The sequence below is a fragment of the Toxorhynchites rutilus genome, chromosome 3 (assembly GCF_029784135.1).
Source record: "Toxorhynchites rutilus septentrionalis strain SRP chromosome 3, ASM2978413v1, whole genome shotgun sequence".
Taxonomy (NCBI): Eukaryota; Metazoa; Arthropoda; class Insecta; order Diptera; family Culicidae; genus Toxorhynchites; species Toxorhynchites rutilus.
In genome coordinates this window covers 64,436,304-64,451,382 of record NC_073746.1, presented here as the reverse complement: position 1 = coordinate 64,451,382, position 15,079 = coordinate 64,436,304, and the positions used below count along the sequence as shown (strand labels likewise).

The window sequence follows — 15,079 nt, the reverse complement described above, 5'->3', positions numbered from 1 at the left end:
GTCTACATAATTTTTGCGTTCGCTCATCCTTTCTAACAATTTCATTTCTCGTTTGAGAAATTTTTGAGTAAACATCGTTTGCCAGTGCACGTAGAGCGGGAATTCCTTCTTAAGATTCATTGCACCTCTAATAAATTGCCGAAAGACATGGTCTTACGTTGATCGCACTTGATTGAAAAATCACAAAACCAAATGTATTTGGTCGCAGTATTACATGAATAGAAAACATAATAAACTCTTTCGCTTGAATGTAATTTTCAATTACAAGGGAAGTGTCAGATTATTTTTCAGCAATGATTACATCTTTCCGGAATCTTCTCGATGCTGGATGGCAACACAAACAAAAAAGGTCCGCGCGTGTATGTGTGTGTATGATGGCTGCTCCGATGTCTCAAGCAGAACCGTTTGTGGCATCGCTCTCCTACTGATGGATTCCCTTCTGGCCTGCACAAACAGGCTCTTGGTGACACCGTTCATCAGCGCTTTCATGATAAACGAAATTAGCTTCACCACAACAGCGACAACATGCTCCAATCGCTGTTCAATTATAACGGGGTGGATTTAGGTTAGGTTAGGTTTTGTATTATAGAGACTTTAAACTTTTTCAGTTCCTTCGTCTCTAGCCTTGAGAAAGGGGCTTTGGAAAACTTCACTCTACTCCAGCACCACACCTCCACCCTCATTGTCTTGAGACAGGCACTCGATCCCTCGCCGTCCAGCAACGACGTTGTCCAGTCGGTGTCCACGAAACGAACCGATTGGTGATTTGAATAGCTTGTTTTGAAAGCAATTTTAACGCTATTGAAACAAGTTTTTGGATGAAAAAGGAACAAGTATATAACGCGTAGATATTTTATCTTTCGAATGATGTGTTTATCATACCATTTCGTTCAGTTGTTTAAGAGCTATTAACGCTCAAAATCTCGGTCTCCGGCGTAACGTTTTCGTTTTCGAAACTTTTATTTTACACCCCGGTATAGAAATGAAAAACGTAGTCCTACGTCATAAAAAAAAGATTGGGTAGTTCTACGTCCTAAGCGGTCGTGTCTCGGATATAACCCCTCGAATTTTTTTGAGCATAATTTCATCAAAATCGGTCGAGCCATTTTGGAAGAGTTCGGTAACAAACACCGTGACACGAGATTTTGTATATATATGGAAGATAAATATAACGTCTTGCTTGCTGTAAACTCGCCATTGTTTACGTGTAATGTGTGCAAAACCCTGCGTCTCTCAGTCCGTGTAAAACATGCTGAAATAATAATTAGCATTTTTCGTTCCCTTCACCACAATCTAGCTAACAGTAGCGAGGAACAAAATTTCGAATTCGAGATTCACGAGAGTTACCAAAGTAACGGAAAAGAAACAATTTTTACTTGAAAAACAAAGTTCGCTTGAATTAATACCAATTTCTACTTAATTCTTCAAGATTCTCCTGACGTTTTGCTTGAAACAAAAATATAATAGCAGCAGGTTATTCTAAAACCATGTGCAATCGCACTTGAAGTGCGAAACCATAAGAAGGTGGTGTAAAATTTTTATCTTACTTTTCCTGCAACACTTCATCATGTACCCATTTCAGGTTTATGAATACTAATAGTCATAGTAATTTGTCGTTACTTTAATGTTGGTATTCCGTTTAACTGAAGCGCGCTGAAACATTAACAAGTCTACTACAGCATTGGCGATAACTAACCTTCATCACCGACGTCGTCGACGTCTCCGTCCGAAGATTCATTAATAATTATGCCCCGAGATAAGGACAGCGTGTGGGTTTTCCTATTTATGCCCCAGCGAGAAATAGTTGCCATTTCGCATTTTCGGTAGAGCTCAAAAGGCTGGCCTGGCCTGGCCTGGGCTGGCTCTCGTGTCAGAAGATATGGCCTCAGACGTTACTAGCTCAGCAAAACAAAACCACATCGAAGATGCGAAGCGATGACTAGGATAGTAAACAAGCTGTGACTAAAGTCAATATCGATACCAATCTTCTCCTTTTTTGCTGCCAACAGCCAACGAAAGTGCGTCGTCCGCTTGTTGTTACTAATTACAACTCAAGCCTGCCAACAAGTCATACTTGTGAGTACGATTAATGTGGGGAAAAATTTCACTGACGACTCATCGATTGTTTCAATGGTACCATTTTGTATAGAGATATGTGACTCATTTGTATCACATCATATGGTGCATTTCTGTCAAGTGTCACAAGGATGTGCTGATGACATCCCTCTCTGAATCGATACAAAGCATTGTGAATGCTCTGAATGCTACATTGACAAGGAAGATGCTGGAAAATGATTCATTGTTTTGCAATATGCTTCGAGGATTATTCCCCCTTTCCGTTCCTTTCCGTCGAAATCAACCTTTGGTTTACACAATTAATAATTGATACTAATGCTTAAATAGAAGTAGAACGAAAGCTGTAAAGAAACAACCTTACGAAATCTGCCCATAAACAGTCATAATGTACCTATAAACCAGCCGATCGACTTTTGAATACATCGAAATATATTTTGACATGACTTTCGCCATTTCGAGCCATGATCACAATTGCGATGTTAGACTTTGTCGATGCATCTATCAATGTTTGTACCAAGCATTGTCCATCGAATGTGATTTGATCTCGCGGTGAATTTAGCACCTACATAATCCAATTAATTAAACTAACAATAAGAACAATCATCCTGCAAATGACGCGTTGGCACACCGATTTACTGTTCGCTAGGATCCAATCAGTCACGATTGATTGAATCAAAGCTTGCACTTCAACAAAGGTCCATTTTAATAGCGTATGCTATACAATTGAATAGTAATAATCCTTATTCCTGAACGGTTAGATACCGGTTGTGTAATGGGATTTTAAATGCACAATCATTCAATTGCGCTTTATGTTTTATAAAAAGCATTGTGTAAGTATAAATTAAGACTAGACCATTCAAAGTTTTGATGGAACTTTGCACACACACACATTCTGCTTAGGATCAAAAGATTTTTTTTCCATTCGTGGGAAGTTTTATTTTTCAAACAACAAACAACAACGATAGAACGAGAAACTTTTTAATAAAAATCTTTCACGGGATTCAATTCTGAAATTTGCATTTGACGGAGAAAACTAAAACAAAAAGTAGTAATAATAGAAGAAATAGTAATAAACAGAAAGTAATAACAAATTCACTAGATACTTTAACACAGTTTTATAACAAGCATTTTAGTATATGTTAAAGGAATAACTAATAATATCCAATTACTATTCTCGCAATCACTTAATCATTATGAATTGTGAACAACACTAGTGGTTACCTAGTTTCGGGGGTTAAAAAAATTTCGGGGTTAAAATAATTCGAAGGGTTGTATCCGAGACACGACCGCTTAGGACGTAGGAGAACGCAATCTTTTTTTTTTAATTTGTTGGTTTATCATTTTGGATATTATTTGCGAAAACGTTGAAATTTCAGAAATAACTCTTTAGTAAAAAGTTCCTGGGACCCTGAAAAGGTGCCATTAAACATGCGTGGTTTTGTAGAATCATTTCGAGAAATAACGATTCTTTCTTTTCACTATTCCCCTTCGTTTTTTTTTTTCTATTTTAGCGGTTGCATAAGATGCCCGTTATTGACATTGATTGACATTGATCACACATTGATAGGAAATATCCTCAGCAATTGTTTATATGCTACACATTACGGGTTTTCAGCTCATATAAAGTTCAAATTGATGAAAAATTGGAAGAAAGAATTCCCTACTTTCCCATACATTTTGTCTGCGCTCCAGCAGCAAACAGCTATTCATTACAAGCAACCATGGGTAGGGGAGCCGCAGGTAAGACGGACAGTGGGGGTATGATGGACAGGTGGTTGATTTGTATAGTTGCATTACGAATTTCTAATTTCTGTTGATGGGAAATCCTTCTACATGCTATTCTATAATATTTAATCCATTCTATGACAATGAATACTGATCAAAAGTGGAATAGAGAAACAAGAACCGAAAATTGAACATGATTCCGCGTGTGGATGTAACTTTTGCGGCTTCGATATTAAGCATTTTGAGTGGTTTATTTGCAAAATTGAATTCGCTGATGGTTATATTTCGGTTTGTGAGTTGACAGAGAAGCGATATTAGGTATGTACGGAAAAGCAAATTCATTCGTAGGTGGTAAATTTAAATTATTGAAATAATTGTACTGAGGAGGGGGGGGGGTTTGAAATGGACAGTCATATCTATAATCACATCCAATGCATGATGGAAAGTGAAGGAAAGAAGGGATTGAACTCTTTTTTATGTTGCTTTCTCTTTTTGTTCTATTTCAGTTACTGGACGCACAAACACTGGGAGAGAGTGAAATTTTTCCTCTCGCGAGCGATAAACCTCTACGCTTCGTATATTATGGACCTGTCGTATATTATGGAGAGTGAGAGACATGAGTTTCAATGGGATGTGGAGCAGGAGACCCTTCGAAGTGTGTTAAAAGCGGTGGAAGCGTCGCGCCGGGTGAATGAGTGGCTAATCGCGCTCGATTTGATAGAATGCTGGAGTTTTTAAATGGTTTTATTTAGCTGTGACATATTTGTATGTGTGTATGTAACATGTTTGTCTATGGCGCTGTACCACATTAATTGAAATTTGACCCCTTTCCTGTTGACCGGTTGATTTGAAATTTGGAACACATCTTTATCTCTGTAGTCATTATAAAACTGCATATTTCATTATATAGAAAATCCAAGATGGCGACCGCTACAAAATGGCGGATTAAATATTTTCTCAAAGCCCCATCAATATGGGTATGAAAGGGATTGACTAGTAGTACACAGTTATTCATGAGGAGTGCAAAGCCCGATGATATCACGATACCAGACGGTAAATTCCTATTACGATATGCTTGCCATCAAGTATGTGTTCGTTGCCGGCTGAACAATAACCCCTGCAACATTTGCACGACAAATTTTGATTTTTTCGTATTTGAATTTAAACGTTTGAGTGTTTGCTGAGTGCTGAGGTTTTATTTTATCCTTTGTTTTTTTTTCTGTAATTTTGTACATGAAAAGTTGATCATTCTAGGATCTGTGCTCCATTATATTCGAATAATGGACACCCCTTGGTGTAGTCCTACGACATTACCCACCTGTCTTTTATCAATTTAAACCATATACAGACTATGAGATTGTAATGTATAGCATATCAAACAAATCTTAGAAAATTTCCGATTCGATTGGTATGCAAATCGTTAAAATCCGTTCGCAGCAAAAAATTGTTATTAACGTTAACTTTATTTTTAAAAAACTTAAAAACGTGACCTGTTTTCCGATTTGGCACTCTTAATGTAAGAGGTAGTCCTACGTCAAAATAAATAATTGAATGCGACTTATATTCATCGTAAAATCGATCCATTTTACTCTCATGTAGTGATAAGAAAAAAAATTGAAATGGTTACATTCTACTTCATATTTGAAACACAAATAAAAAAACTCCAATTGAGGCGTAGCAAAATTGAGTGTACAGTTCAAGTTTTTTTGAAAATAGAATTCAAATCAGTTCAGAAATGTAAACAGATAACAAAAATCAATTCCCCTATTATTTGGTATGGCCCCCTCTTGGCATCCAGCACTTCCTGCAAGCACCAAGGCAAGATTTTTGGTCACTGTAGACTGGATTACCTCCCAGATCTCCGTAATCGTCGTTTTAAGTTCCGCTTCGTTCCCTGGATTTTGATGGATAGATGGTTCTTGATTTCCATATATACTCAATAGTGTTCGAGTTGAGTGATTCCGGAGGTTTTTTGAGTTGATTGAGACATAATAGAGCAGACAATTCAGCACCACGACGTCAGTTTGCTTCGGGTCATTATTCTGTTGAAAGTAGTAATCACGTGGGAGACCGAATTTCTGAACGGGAGACTGCAGGTTACGTTTCAGGAAGATCAATTAAGCCATCTTGTTCATCGCCGAATCGATAAACACCAGAAGCCGCCAATGTACCATGCATCATCTGACTACCGCCGCCGTGTTTTACTGTTATAACTAAATGCTGAATCTGAAGCACCGATCCTGGTTTCCTCCACGCCATCTGTCTTCCACTCGATTCAAAGATATTGGTTTTCGGCTCATCCGTATAAACGACCTTGCTCCAGAACTCCTTACGTCTATTTACATATGCCATAGCAAACTTTAGTCGTTTTTTTCATATTCACCCTGAAAAGGACCGTTGATTATATGCTAAGGTAATAGCACGCTCTCCTCGAATACGATGGGCCAGCTGAATGTGCTTGGGCATGATGTGACGCGTTTTGCATGGATAGCACACAAATTGGTATCTTCGAATAGGCTTCCTGCAGTGCCATAACCGCGAAGCTTTGGAAGCGCCAGTCGGTTTAAAGTCCTGGGCAATTCCACGAACCATACGCTGTAAAGGTAGCTTGCGAATCAGCAATTCGGTCGACTTCTGATAGCGACGAATTTAACACAAAGAGATGGTTCCCGGTCGGTATCGATGTGGCTTCTTCACACTTCCTGCGGCTGATGCGCTTCTCCGAGCTGCTTTACCACCGGTAGATTTACGAGCTGTCTGTTTGGTCCCGATGAAACGAGTCCTCACGGTGCGAGAGTAGAGTAAGAAATGAACGAAAGCAAAGGAAACGTCATTTTATAATCCATAACAGTATGGAATGTAAATCCCACCCCTTTTATTATATTCGTAGCTTAGCCTGAGAGAGAAACGAATAACATCGAAGTAAGTATACAGTAATGTATTTGATTCCGGGTGCTTTTTAATCCGGACACTTTGTATTACATTCAATATCATACCACAGCCATAACATTTTTTTCATGTTGAATTAATGCGATTAATAGTGACTAATATAGTTAGAGACGAATGAACTCTCAGAGTTTAAAGTCTCTTTAATTCAAAACCTAACCTAAGCTTATACAGTTACTGATAGTTACTTGATAGTTACTAATCAATAATTATTCAACATGCATAAAATGTTGTGGCTGCGGTATGATATTGAATGTAACGCAAAGTGTCTGGATTCAAATACATTACGGTGGTAAGGCACCACGAAAGCAGCTCGGATAAGCGCACCAGTCGCAGGAAGTGTGAAGAAGCCACATCGCTATCGACCGGGATCTTTGCGTGAAATTCGTCGCTATCAGAAGTCGACATGATTGCTAATCCGCAAGCTACCTTTGCAGCGTTTGGTTCGTGGAATTGCCCAGGACTTCAAAACCGACTTGCTCGTCAAAGTTCCGCGGTTATGGCACTGCAGGAGGCCTATTCGAAGATACCAATTTGTGTGCTATCCACGCAAAGCGCGTCACATTATGCCCAAGGACATCCAGCTGGCCCCTCGTATCCGAGGAGAGCGTGCTATTAACTTAGCATATAATCAACGGCCCTTTTCAGGGTTCCAAATTTGATGGATTAGAGTTCAGAAAAGTTTTTTGCAGGCCGAACTGAAAGGAGCATTTAGCGAAAATCGTGGTGTCGATGACAATTCGATACCGATAGGTGCCATGGATATGGATTTGATAATGAAGAATATGATATACATGACATGATGTAGTGAATATTTCCCCATATCGAAGAAATCGCTTTGATGAAACTGCATTATAATATTATTTGTGTACGAATGGCGCAATCGATAGTCGATTCTAATTTGCGCTGGGTATTTTCTCGAAGGATTCGATTCCTCCTTTGAGCATTATTAATCTCTTTCTGGCAAAAGGAAGTGGTATGATAATCACATTATTCGAAAGATAAAATGAAGATGTTTTCTGCCAATTTCCTTTCACCCTCCAAACATCTCCTTCTCCCGTTTGTCGTTTTTGCATTTGCTAATCCTTTCTCACAACACCCATTTTTCGTTTGAGAAATTACTGAGTAAACATCGTTTGCCAGTGCGCGTAGAGCGGGAATTCCTAAAGATTATGAGTTGGTTTCCGAGCGGCGCTCGCTTATGTACCGATTGGTGATTTTAATAGCTTGTATTGAAGCAATTTTAGAGCTATTGAATCAAGTTTTTGGATGAAAAAGTAACAAGTATATAACGCGTAGACATTTTATCTTTCGAATGAAGTGTTTATCATACCATTTCGTTCAGTTGTTTAAGAGCTATTAACGCTCAAAATCTCGGTCTCCGGCGTAACGCTTTCGTTTTCGAAACTTTGATTTTACAACCCGGTATAGAAATGAAAGATGTAGTCCTTCGTCAAAACTATTTCTGTATTGTTTAGTTTTACATTTGAAAAGTTACTCTATATGGAGGTAAAAGTTACGATATATCGAGGTTGCTTTATATCGAGATTGCCTTATATCGAGGTATGACTGTACTCATTATTGCTGCCCCTTCATTCGGCAAGCTAAAATGAGATGCGAGAATTGACTTGAGGTTTCGAAGCATCAAAAATGTTCGTCCAGTGACAACTCTGTCTCATTCTAGTGGAGAAAAAAAGAAATAACTCAGGTTCATTTCCGATGCACATCCTATTTATTTGCATACCAACTGAGTGCTACAGTTCAGAGGATATATGATACAGAAAAACAATATTATAATCGTAGAAAATTCACCGTCAGACATTTTTTAACATTTGAAAACTCTTACATCTCACGTGGCTTGACTTCATTACTATTCACACTCGATACCCCCGTGGCCGAATGGTTAGTGTCATCACATGTTCGGGGTTGAGTCCCGTTCTGGTCGGAAGATTTATCTCCAAAAATATTGTTCCAACTTACACTGAGGTCAAACGCATTTTAGAGCTTTCCACTTAGAATACATTCAAGACTTAATACTTGGCATATAAATCTCAACCAAGTGGCAAATTATGCAAGTAATACTGCGTTGAGTCGGCGAAGTTCCTCTGGGAACGTCAGTGTCATTGAAGATGTAAAGAAGAACAAAAAAAATGAAAAGAAAGTGAATTTTTCCACCCGCAGAAAATGCTTAGTCTCCTATAACGAATATCGAATATTCTCGGGATGGAATCACTGTATGGAATCCCATTAGCCAGTCCTTACAACCCAACATTCAGCCCCACTAAGTTGCACTATTGAAATCTTTTTTCAATCGCAGGTTTAATTATGCACCACACAGCCGGTCTCATCTAGGCACCGGACGAGAAACCACAAGCGGATACAAATTGGATCCCGACCAGGGCAATCGCATCGCACCACGGGACGCATCGAACCGTGGGTGACTAGAAAAAGGACCGAAGCCTTACCAAATTCATCGCAATGCCACCGATTATAATGCTCTGCGTGCAGCTGGCAATAGCATCCAGCACCAGCTGGATGGGGGTTTGGGCAACTCCCGATCGCCAAGCGTCTGCATCCGTTCAAGATGTACCTCGGCTGGTTTTTCCCCTCCCACCATCAGCAGCAGTACCATCAACGGCCTCCCGTGTCAACGTGGTGTCGAAGCGTCAGGCCACGCTTATTGATTCGGATGACAGTTTCTCCTTCAGACAGCATCACCAACCTCCAGCGCCGCGACTGCAACCTGAGCTGCTAATTACCGACGGTTTCTACAAACGGCATCACGATTCACCCCAATTCCGACAGTTACATCAGCAAGACCAGAGTAGTAACCATCCGGCGGGCTCACTGAATTACCATCGTCACAACCCCCACCCCCACCCGTATGGCTCCGATAGTGCGATGAAGGACCCAATGGCAGAACTATTAGAGCAGCAAGGTAAGCTCATTCGTGATTTTTTTTTGCGTCGCCTGACCAAAGTCCACTTCGTTTCTCTGCCAAGCTATTGGCCGCCGCCGTGTGCTTTGTTGTAAATATTAATTAGATAGTTAATTTGATTCACGAGGGCCACTTTTATCGGAAGAATCACTGGTAGTAGCACGCTGCTGCGGGACTTCGGTCGGTCGCTTCCACGTCACTGCCATCCGTCCAACAGCCGGATAGGGGAGTTGAAGCAATTGGGTTTTTGGGGTGCTATTCAACGCGCGGCAGAGGGCTTCACTGATTGTGCGTTATCAGTGAGTAGGGGTTTCATTGGATGGTTGCATGTATTAGCTTCGTTTTGACAGATTTATTTGAGTGACATTGTGGGTTTTTTTCCGAACAACATAACGTTGCGAAAATATGTGTGACATATGTGGCAACGGTGGCACTGATTAGTTAGTATGATATCTATGAAAATATAAATAAATCCTCGGAATCGGATTGACCATTATCATTTCATGGAAATCCGACCATGGATTACGTAGGAAATATGCTAAAATTAAACTTCTAACGAAATTTGTTTGAATGTACCGGCTACAGTATGTTTTTAAATAGGTTGGATTTCGAGTAAAAAAATTAATATCTTTTAATTTCACGGCCAGTAAATAAATAAATTGAAACAAATGTATATTTGGACAATTTGCATCATCGGTATTCCATTTTGAGAAGAAGTCTAAATAAAAGAAGAAGAGAAGGGTCCAAATAAAAATGGCTTGGAAACTTTCAAAAAGTTCTAGAGGACTTAGGACGTAGGACTACGTATTCATTTTATTCAATGTGTTTGTTCATCATATCATTCGGATATTATTTAAATGCAAAGAAATTTCATAACTCACTCTCTATTAGAAAATTTCGTTGAGCCTGAAAAGAGTAAACCATTAACCCTTGACTTTGTGGAAGTAGTTCTTTCTTGGCTTTGCGATAACAATACACGAACTGGTCACACGCCGCACTTTGTTTCTTTATTTCAATGCAATACTCAGTGCAATGACTATTCATCGCGATCCCGGCTGTCTTTTTTTCGCGTGTGACACATACCCACTAGACCACATGCAATTAAATATTTGTTCCGCCAACACCCACATTCCCTAACCACTTCACTATATCTTTGGAAACCCATAAAACAACTACATTTACAAGTATCAAGTATCGTGTTTCATGTTGTTTAGTACTGCTTAGTGGTCCTATGTCCTATAGCCACCTTTCGTGCATCTCTATTCAACCAGCACCAAACAAGCGTTCCACAGAGAACGCACACGGTAACACACAGTTGAATCGATAAAAATGAAACATTGCAAGAATTACCGTTTCTCGGTGATTCTCGGTCAAAACCGTTAACAAAGCTAGGATGTTGTTACATCGGAACGGGACCAATGAGCCTGAGAACAAATGACAAATTTTATGCCAACTCGACTGGCTGTTGGCAGCACCATCTTAGACAGCAGCGAAACGTTGTGGGTGTAAACACATGGGTCTTTTAAGCAACTTTGCATACTTGAAGTATTCAAAAAAGAATTAGACTATTATTCTTTGTTTTTTACAACAAAAAAAATAACTTAAAAATATAATACCTGCAAAATTCAAATCAAATGATGAAATGTAGGAAATTGTTTTAGTTTTCATAAAAAAATACCAAATTTTTTTTGAAGAAAAATTTCACTAAAAAAATATTTCAAAACTTAAAATTCATTTTTCTCAAAAACGTATTTTCAAAAAAATTAAAAATTTAAATTCTGAAAAAAAAACATTTGAATAGCTCATACAATTTCCAACAAATCACACATACATCGGCAGAAGGGCACTTTAATAAGGAAAATGTTTTTCAAACAAAAACATTTTCATGTTTTTCAATGCGAAATTACTATTAATGTTAAATTCGTAACATTTGTATGTATAAATTATCGCAATTCACATGCTCTGCTAACTTTTTTCTATTCAGAAACATGTCAAGAACATGTCAAACGCGAGAATTCACACATAAAAATATAACAGGTAAAACATTATTCTTTTTCAGGAGTCTTAGTACAAAAATGCCATTTTTTCCCTGTAAAAGTGCCCACCCAAATTTTGTAGCTATTATTTGTTTTTGGGGTATATTTTTTTGTAAACAAATCAAGAAAACATTTATGGCCCTTTCAAAAAAGTAGTCTATTTCTTTTTTGAATATTTCAAGTATGCAAAGTTGCTTAAAAGACCTATGTGCTTACACCCACAACGTTTCGCTGCTATCTGAGATGGTGCTGCCAACTCCTAAGACAAGTTGGCAAGAAGTTCGTCGAATACAAATGGCAACTAAAAGTAGCGGAGGTGCGCTATTCATAGGTACAGGATGTGAGCAAATTAAAAGTATCGCGTAACTAAAACAAGCAACACACACAGAGCCAAACACTGGTTGCTAGGATCGACTGAATTTATACACACACCCAGGGTTACCACATTTAATTATGTAAAATTTGCTGAAAAAATCTGTATATCTGTATGTTTAGGAAAAATAGAATCTGTAATAACGGAAAAAAAATTAAAAAAAAGGTTTATTATCATTTTGAATTTATTTTTCTATTTATGGTTTGTTAAGTTTGTATCATTACAATAACATAAATCATAAACAGGTTTTCTCATAATAAATTGTATAATGATTATACAGGGTTTTCCAACTTTAAATTCCGAAAGTAAATTGAAATAAAACACACTTAGAATTTTAATTTCGATGAAACATTTATTTCAAATTAAAGTTTGCTTTATGCCGTTATGTGTGAAATACAACATCATTCAAATGTCCACCTAGGGCTTCCTCGCACACCTTGATCCGGAACAGGTAATTTTCGAAGACTTTTCGGCACATATGGGGCGGTATCTCGGTCATAACTTCACGAATGTTGTCTTTCAAATGTTCAAGAGTTTGGGCCACAAAAAATAGTCTAGCGGGTTCAAATCGCATGATCTGGACGGCCAATTGGCATCACCAAAACGCGAAATTATGCGTCCCTCAAATTTCGTTCGCAATATGGCCATGTTCGGTCGTGCTGTGTGGCACGTGGCGCCGTCCTGCTGAAACCACATGTCATCCGTATCCATATCTTCAATTTGTGGCAAAAAAAAATCGGTTAACATGCGGCCATAGCGCTCACCATTCACAGTTACCGTCTCGCCGTCCTCATTTTCAAAGAAATACGGCCCGATGACTCCACCAGACCATAATGCGCACCAAACAGTGACTTTTGGCGGATGCAATGACCTCTCAACAATCACGTGTGGATTTTCTGAGCCCCATATACGGAAATTTTGGGTGTTCACATAGCCATCGAGCTCGAAATGTGCCTCATCGCTGAAGAAAATTTGATGCGAAAATTCAGCATTTTGCTGCTGTTGTTCGTTCACCCAATCGACGTATGCCCGACGCATTCCATGGTCCCCACGCTCTAATTTTTGTACCAGTTGGACTTTATATGGATGTGGGTGCAAGTCCAAATGCAAAATTCGCCACAATGATGTGTTTGACAAGCCCAATTGCTGAGCACGCCGTGGAATCGAAACATTCGGGTCATCCTCTACACTGGCAGCAACAGCAGCAATATTTTCGGCCGAACGCACATTACGATGATGCACAGGTTTCACAATATCCACTACGGATCCAGTTTGTTCGAATTTACGCACTACATTAGCGATTGTGTGCTCTGTAGGCCGTCCATGACGACCAAAATCCGTCCGTAATGCTCAAAAAACATTTGCCGGTTTTTCATCATTTTTATAGTATAATTTAACAAAATTAACACGTTGTGCGATGCTAAAACGATCCATATTGTAAAATGGCAGACATTCAACTAACGATATGATGCTTTGGTTGACAGCTATGTCAAACGGTTGTCAGCGCAGGGCTGTATACTTTCGGAAGCTCGAAATGGAAAACCCTGTACATGGTTTTGTTGAACTTTACCTTCAAACGTTCCGTCTATTTCATCCTTGACGCTCCTCTTTGAGTCTGTCATTTTGTATCTGAAATTCGGCAAAAAAAACTGCAGAATACAGAATATTCTGTATATATGGCAACCCTGCACATACCTGTCATCGTTTTACACTCTTCTCAAAATAAACTCTTCTGTTACTATTATTGGCTTCGAAGATACGATTACATGGTGATGTGCAGTTGCAGTTGTATTGCGTAGAAGTCATCCTTGGCGGAGATTCGTTTGTGACTGCAACGCGAAACTAAATAACACATAGCATCCCAGCAGAGGAATAATTTTCCTTGTGAGCCGGTGATGACAGCCCAGTTTGACTCTACATAATGTGGCAAAAACATTATGATTACGCCTGCTTTGTTATGGCTCGGCTCGATGTGAAATATTCGCTCGTGTCCACAGCTCGAAGAGAAACGAAGGTGACACAAAATGACCAATTCAATTCAATTCATTCAGACAATTCATTCTCGCTCGACGCTCGCTGGTAACGATGATGCCTCGACGACAACCAAACAAGAAGTGAAAATTATCCTCAGAGGAGATGCAATATTTATACGCGAGCGACAGCGCACTTATTGTACAAGGGTGAAATTTACGTCGCAAATATTCTCTTTTCGTTATCACTTTCATTGTTTCCATTCGAGCGGCTGCATAAGTTGCCTGTTATTGGCAGCAAGGTTAGGAAAGCATACAACTGAACAGAACAAATGTATGGGAAAATGAGAATGCGTCTAGTTTTCATCAATTTAAACACTCTACACACCAGTGGATTGTAATGTATAGCATATCAAACCAATTTCAGAGAATTTCCGATTCGATTTGTATGCAAATCGTCAAAGTCCGTTCGAAGCAAAAATAGTTATTAACGTTAACATCATTTCATAGAAAAGAGACCTGTTTTCTGATTTGGCACCCTTGATGAATTACGTAGTCCTACGACAAAAAATCCCTCAGAACCGGTTGGTCCGATTGATTTGGTGTCTCTCACAATGTTTTAGGTTATTTTTGAGGCTATATGCAGAAAATATGCACTGCCAATAAAATGTTTTATTAGATTTTTTTTCGAAACTCAATTTTCTTTAAAAAAAATGTTTTCGAAGTGGACAACTAATGCCTGAAGTCTGAGCGTCTGCTATCCAAATTTACCGAAGCAACAGTTGGACACGGAGGACTGCTTGTGTGGAACTGTTTACCCAGGAATAAGGCGGGCAATCTTGTCAAGATCGATCTTAACGATTTTTGGACGGATAACAGCGTGGCATGCAATTGCTCAACAAATGTTACATAGTTTGGTCGAAAGTATGTCAAAACGACTCATGGCAGTAATGTAGAATCATGGAGGACACACTTAATATTGAAATATATTATCCACAAGCAACGCTTTATCACA

The 15,079-nt window shown here is 38.9% G+C and overlaps 1 protein-coding gene across 3 annotated transcripts in view; it reads left to right on the top strand.

Annotated features, from left to right (window-relative positions):
- LOC129779519 (uncharacterized) overlaps positions 1–15,079 on the top strand; it is a 61,900-nt gene that overhangs the window by 30,810 nt on the left and 16,011 nt on the right. The window contains exons 2-3 of one of the 3 annotated variants that reach the window (XM_055787041.1): positions 4,308–4,456; positions 9,065–9,685. In XM_055787041.1, coding sequence (XP_055643016.1) covers positions 9,226–9,685 — 460 coding nt within the window. In that variant the 5' untranslated portion in view covers positions 4,308–4,456; positions 9,065–9,225. Of the gene's footprint in view, positions 1–4,307; positions 4,575–9,064; positions 9,686–15,079 lie in introns of all 3 variants that reach the window. The other 2 variants (XM_055787040.1, XM_055787039.1) reach the window with 2 other exon arrangements.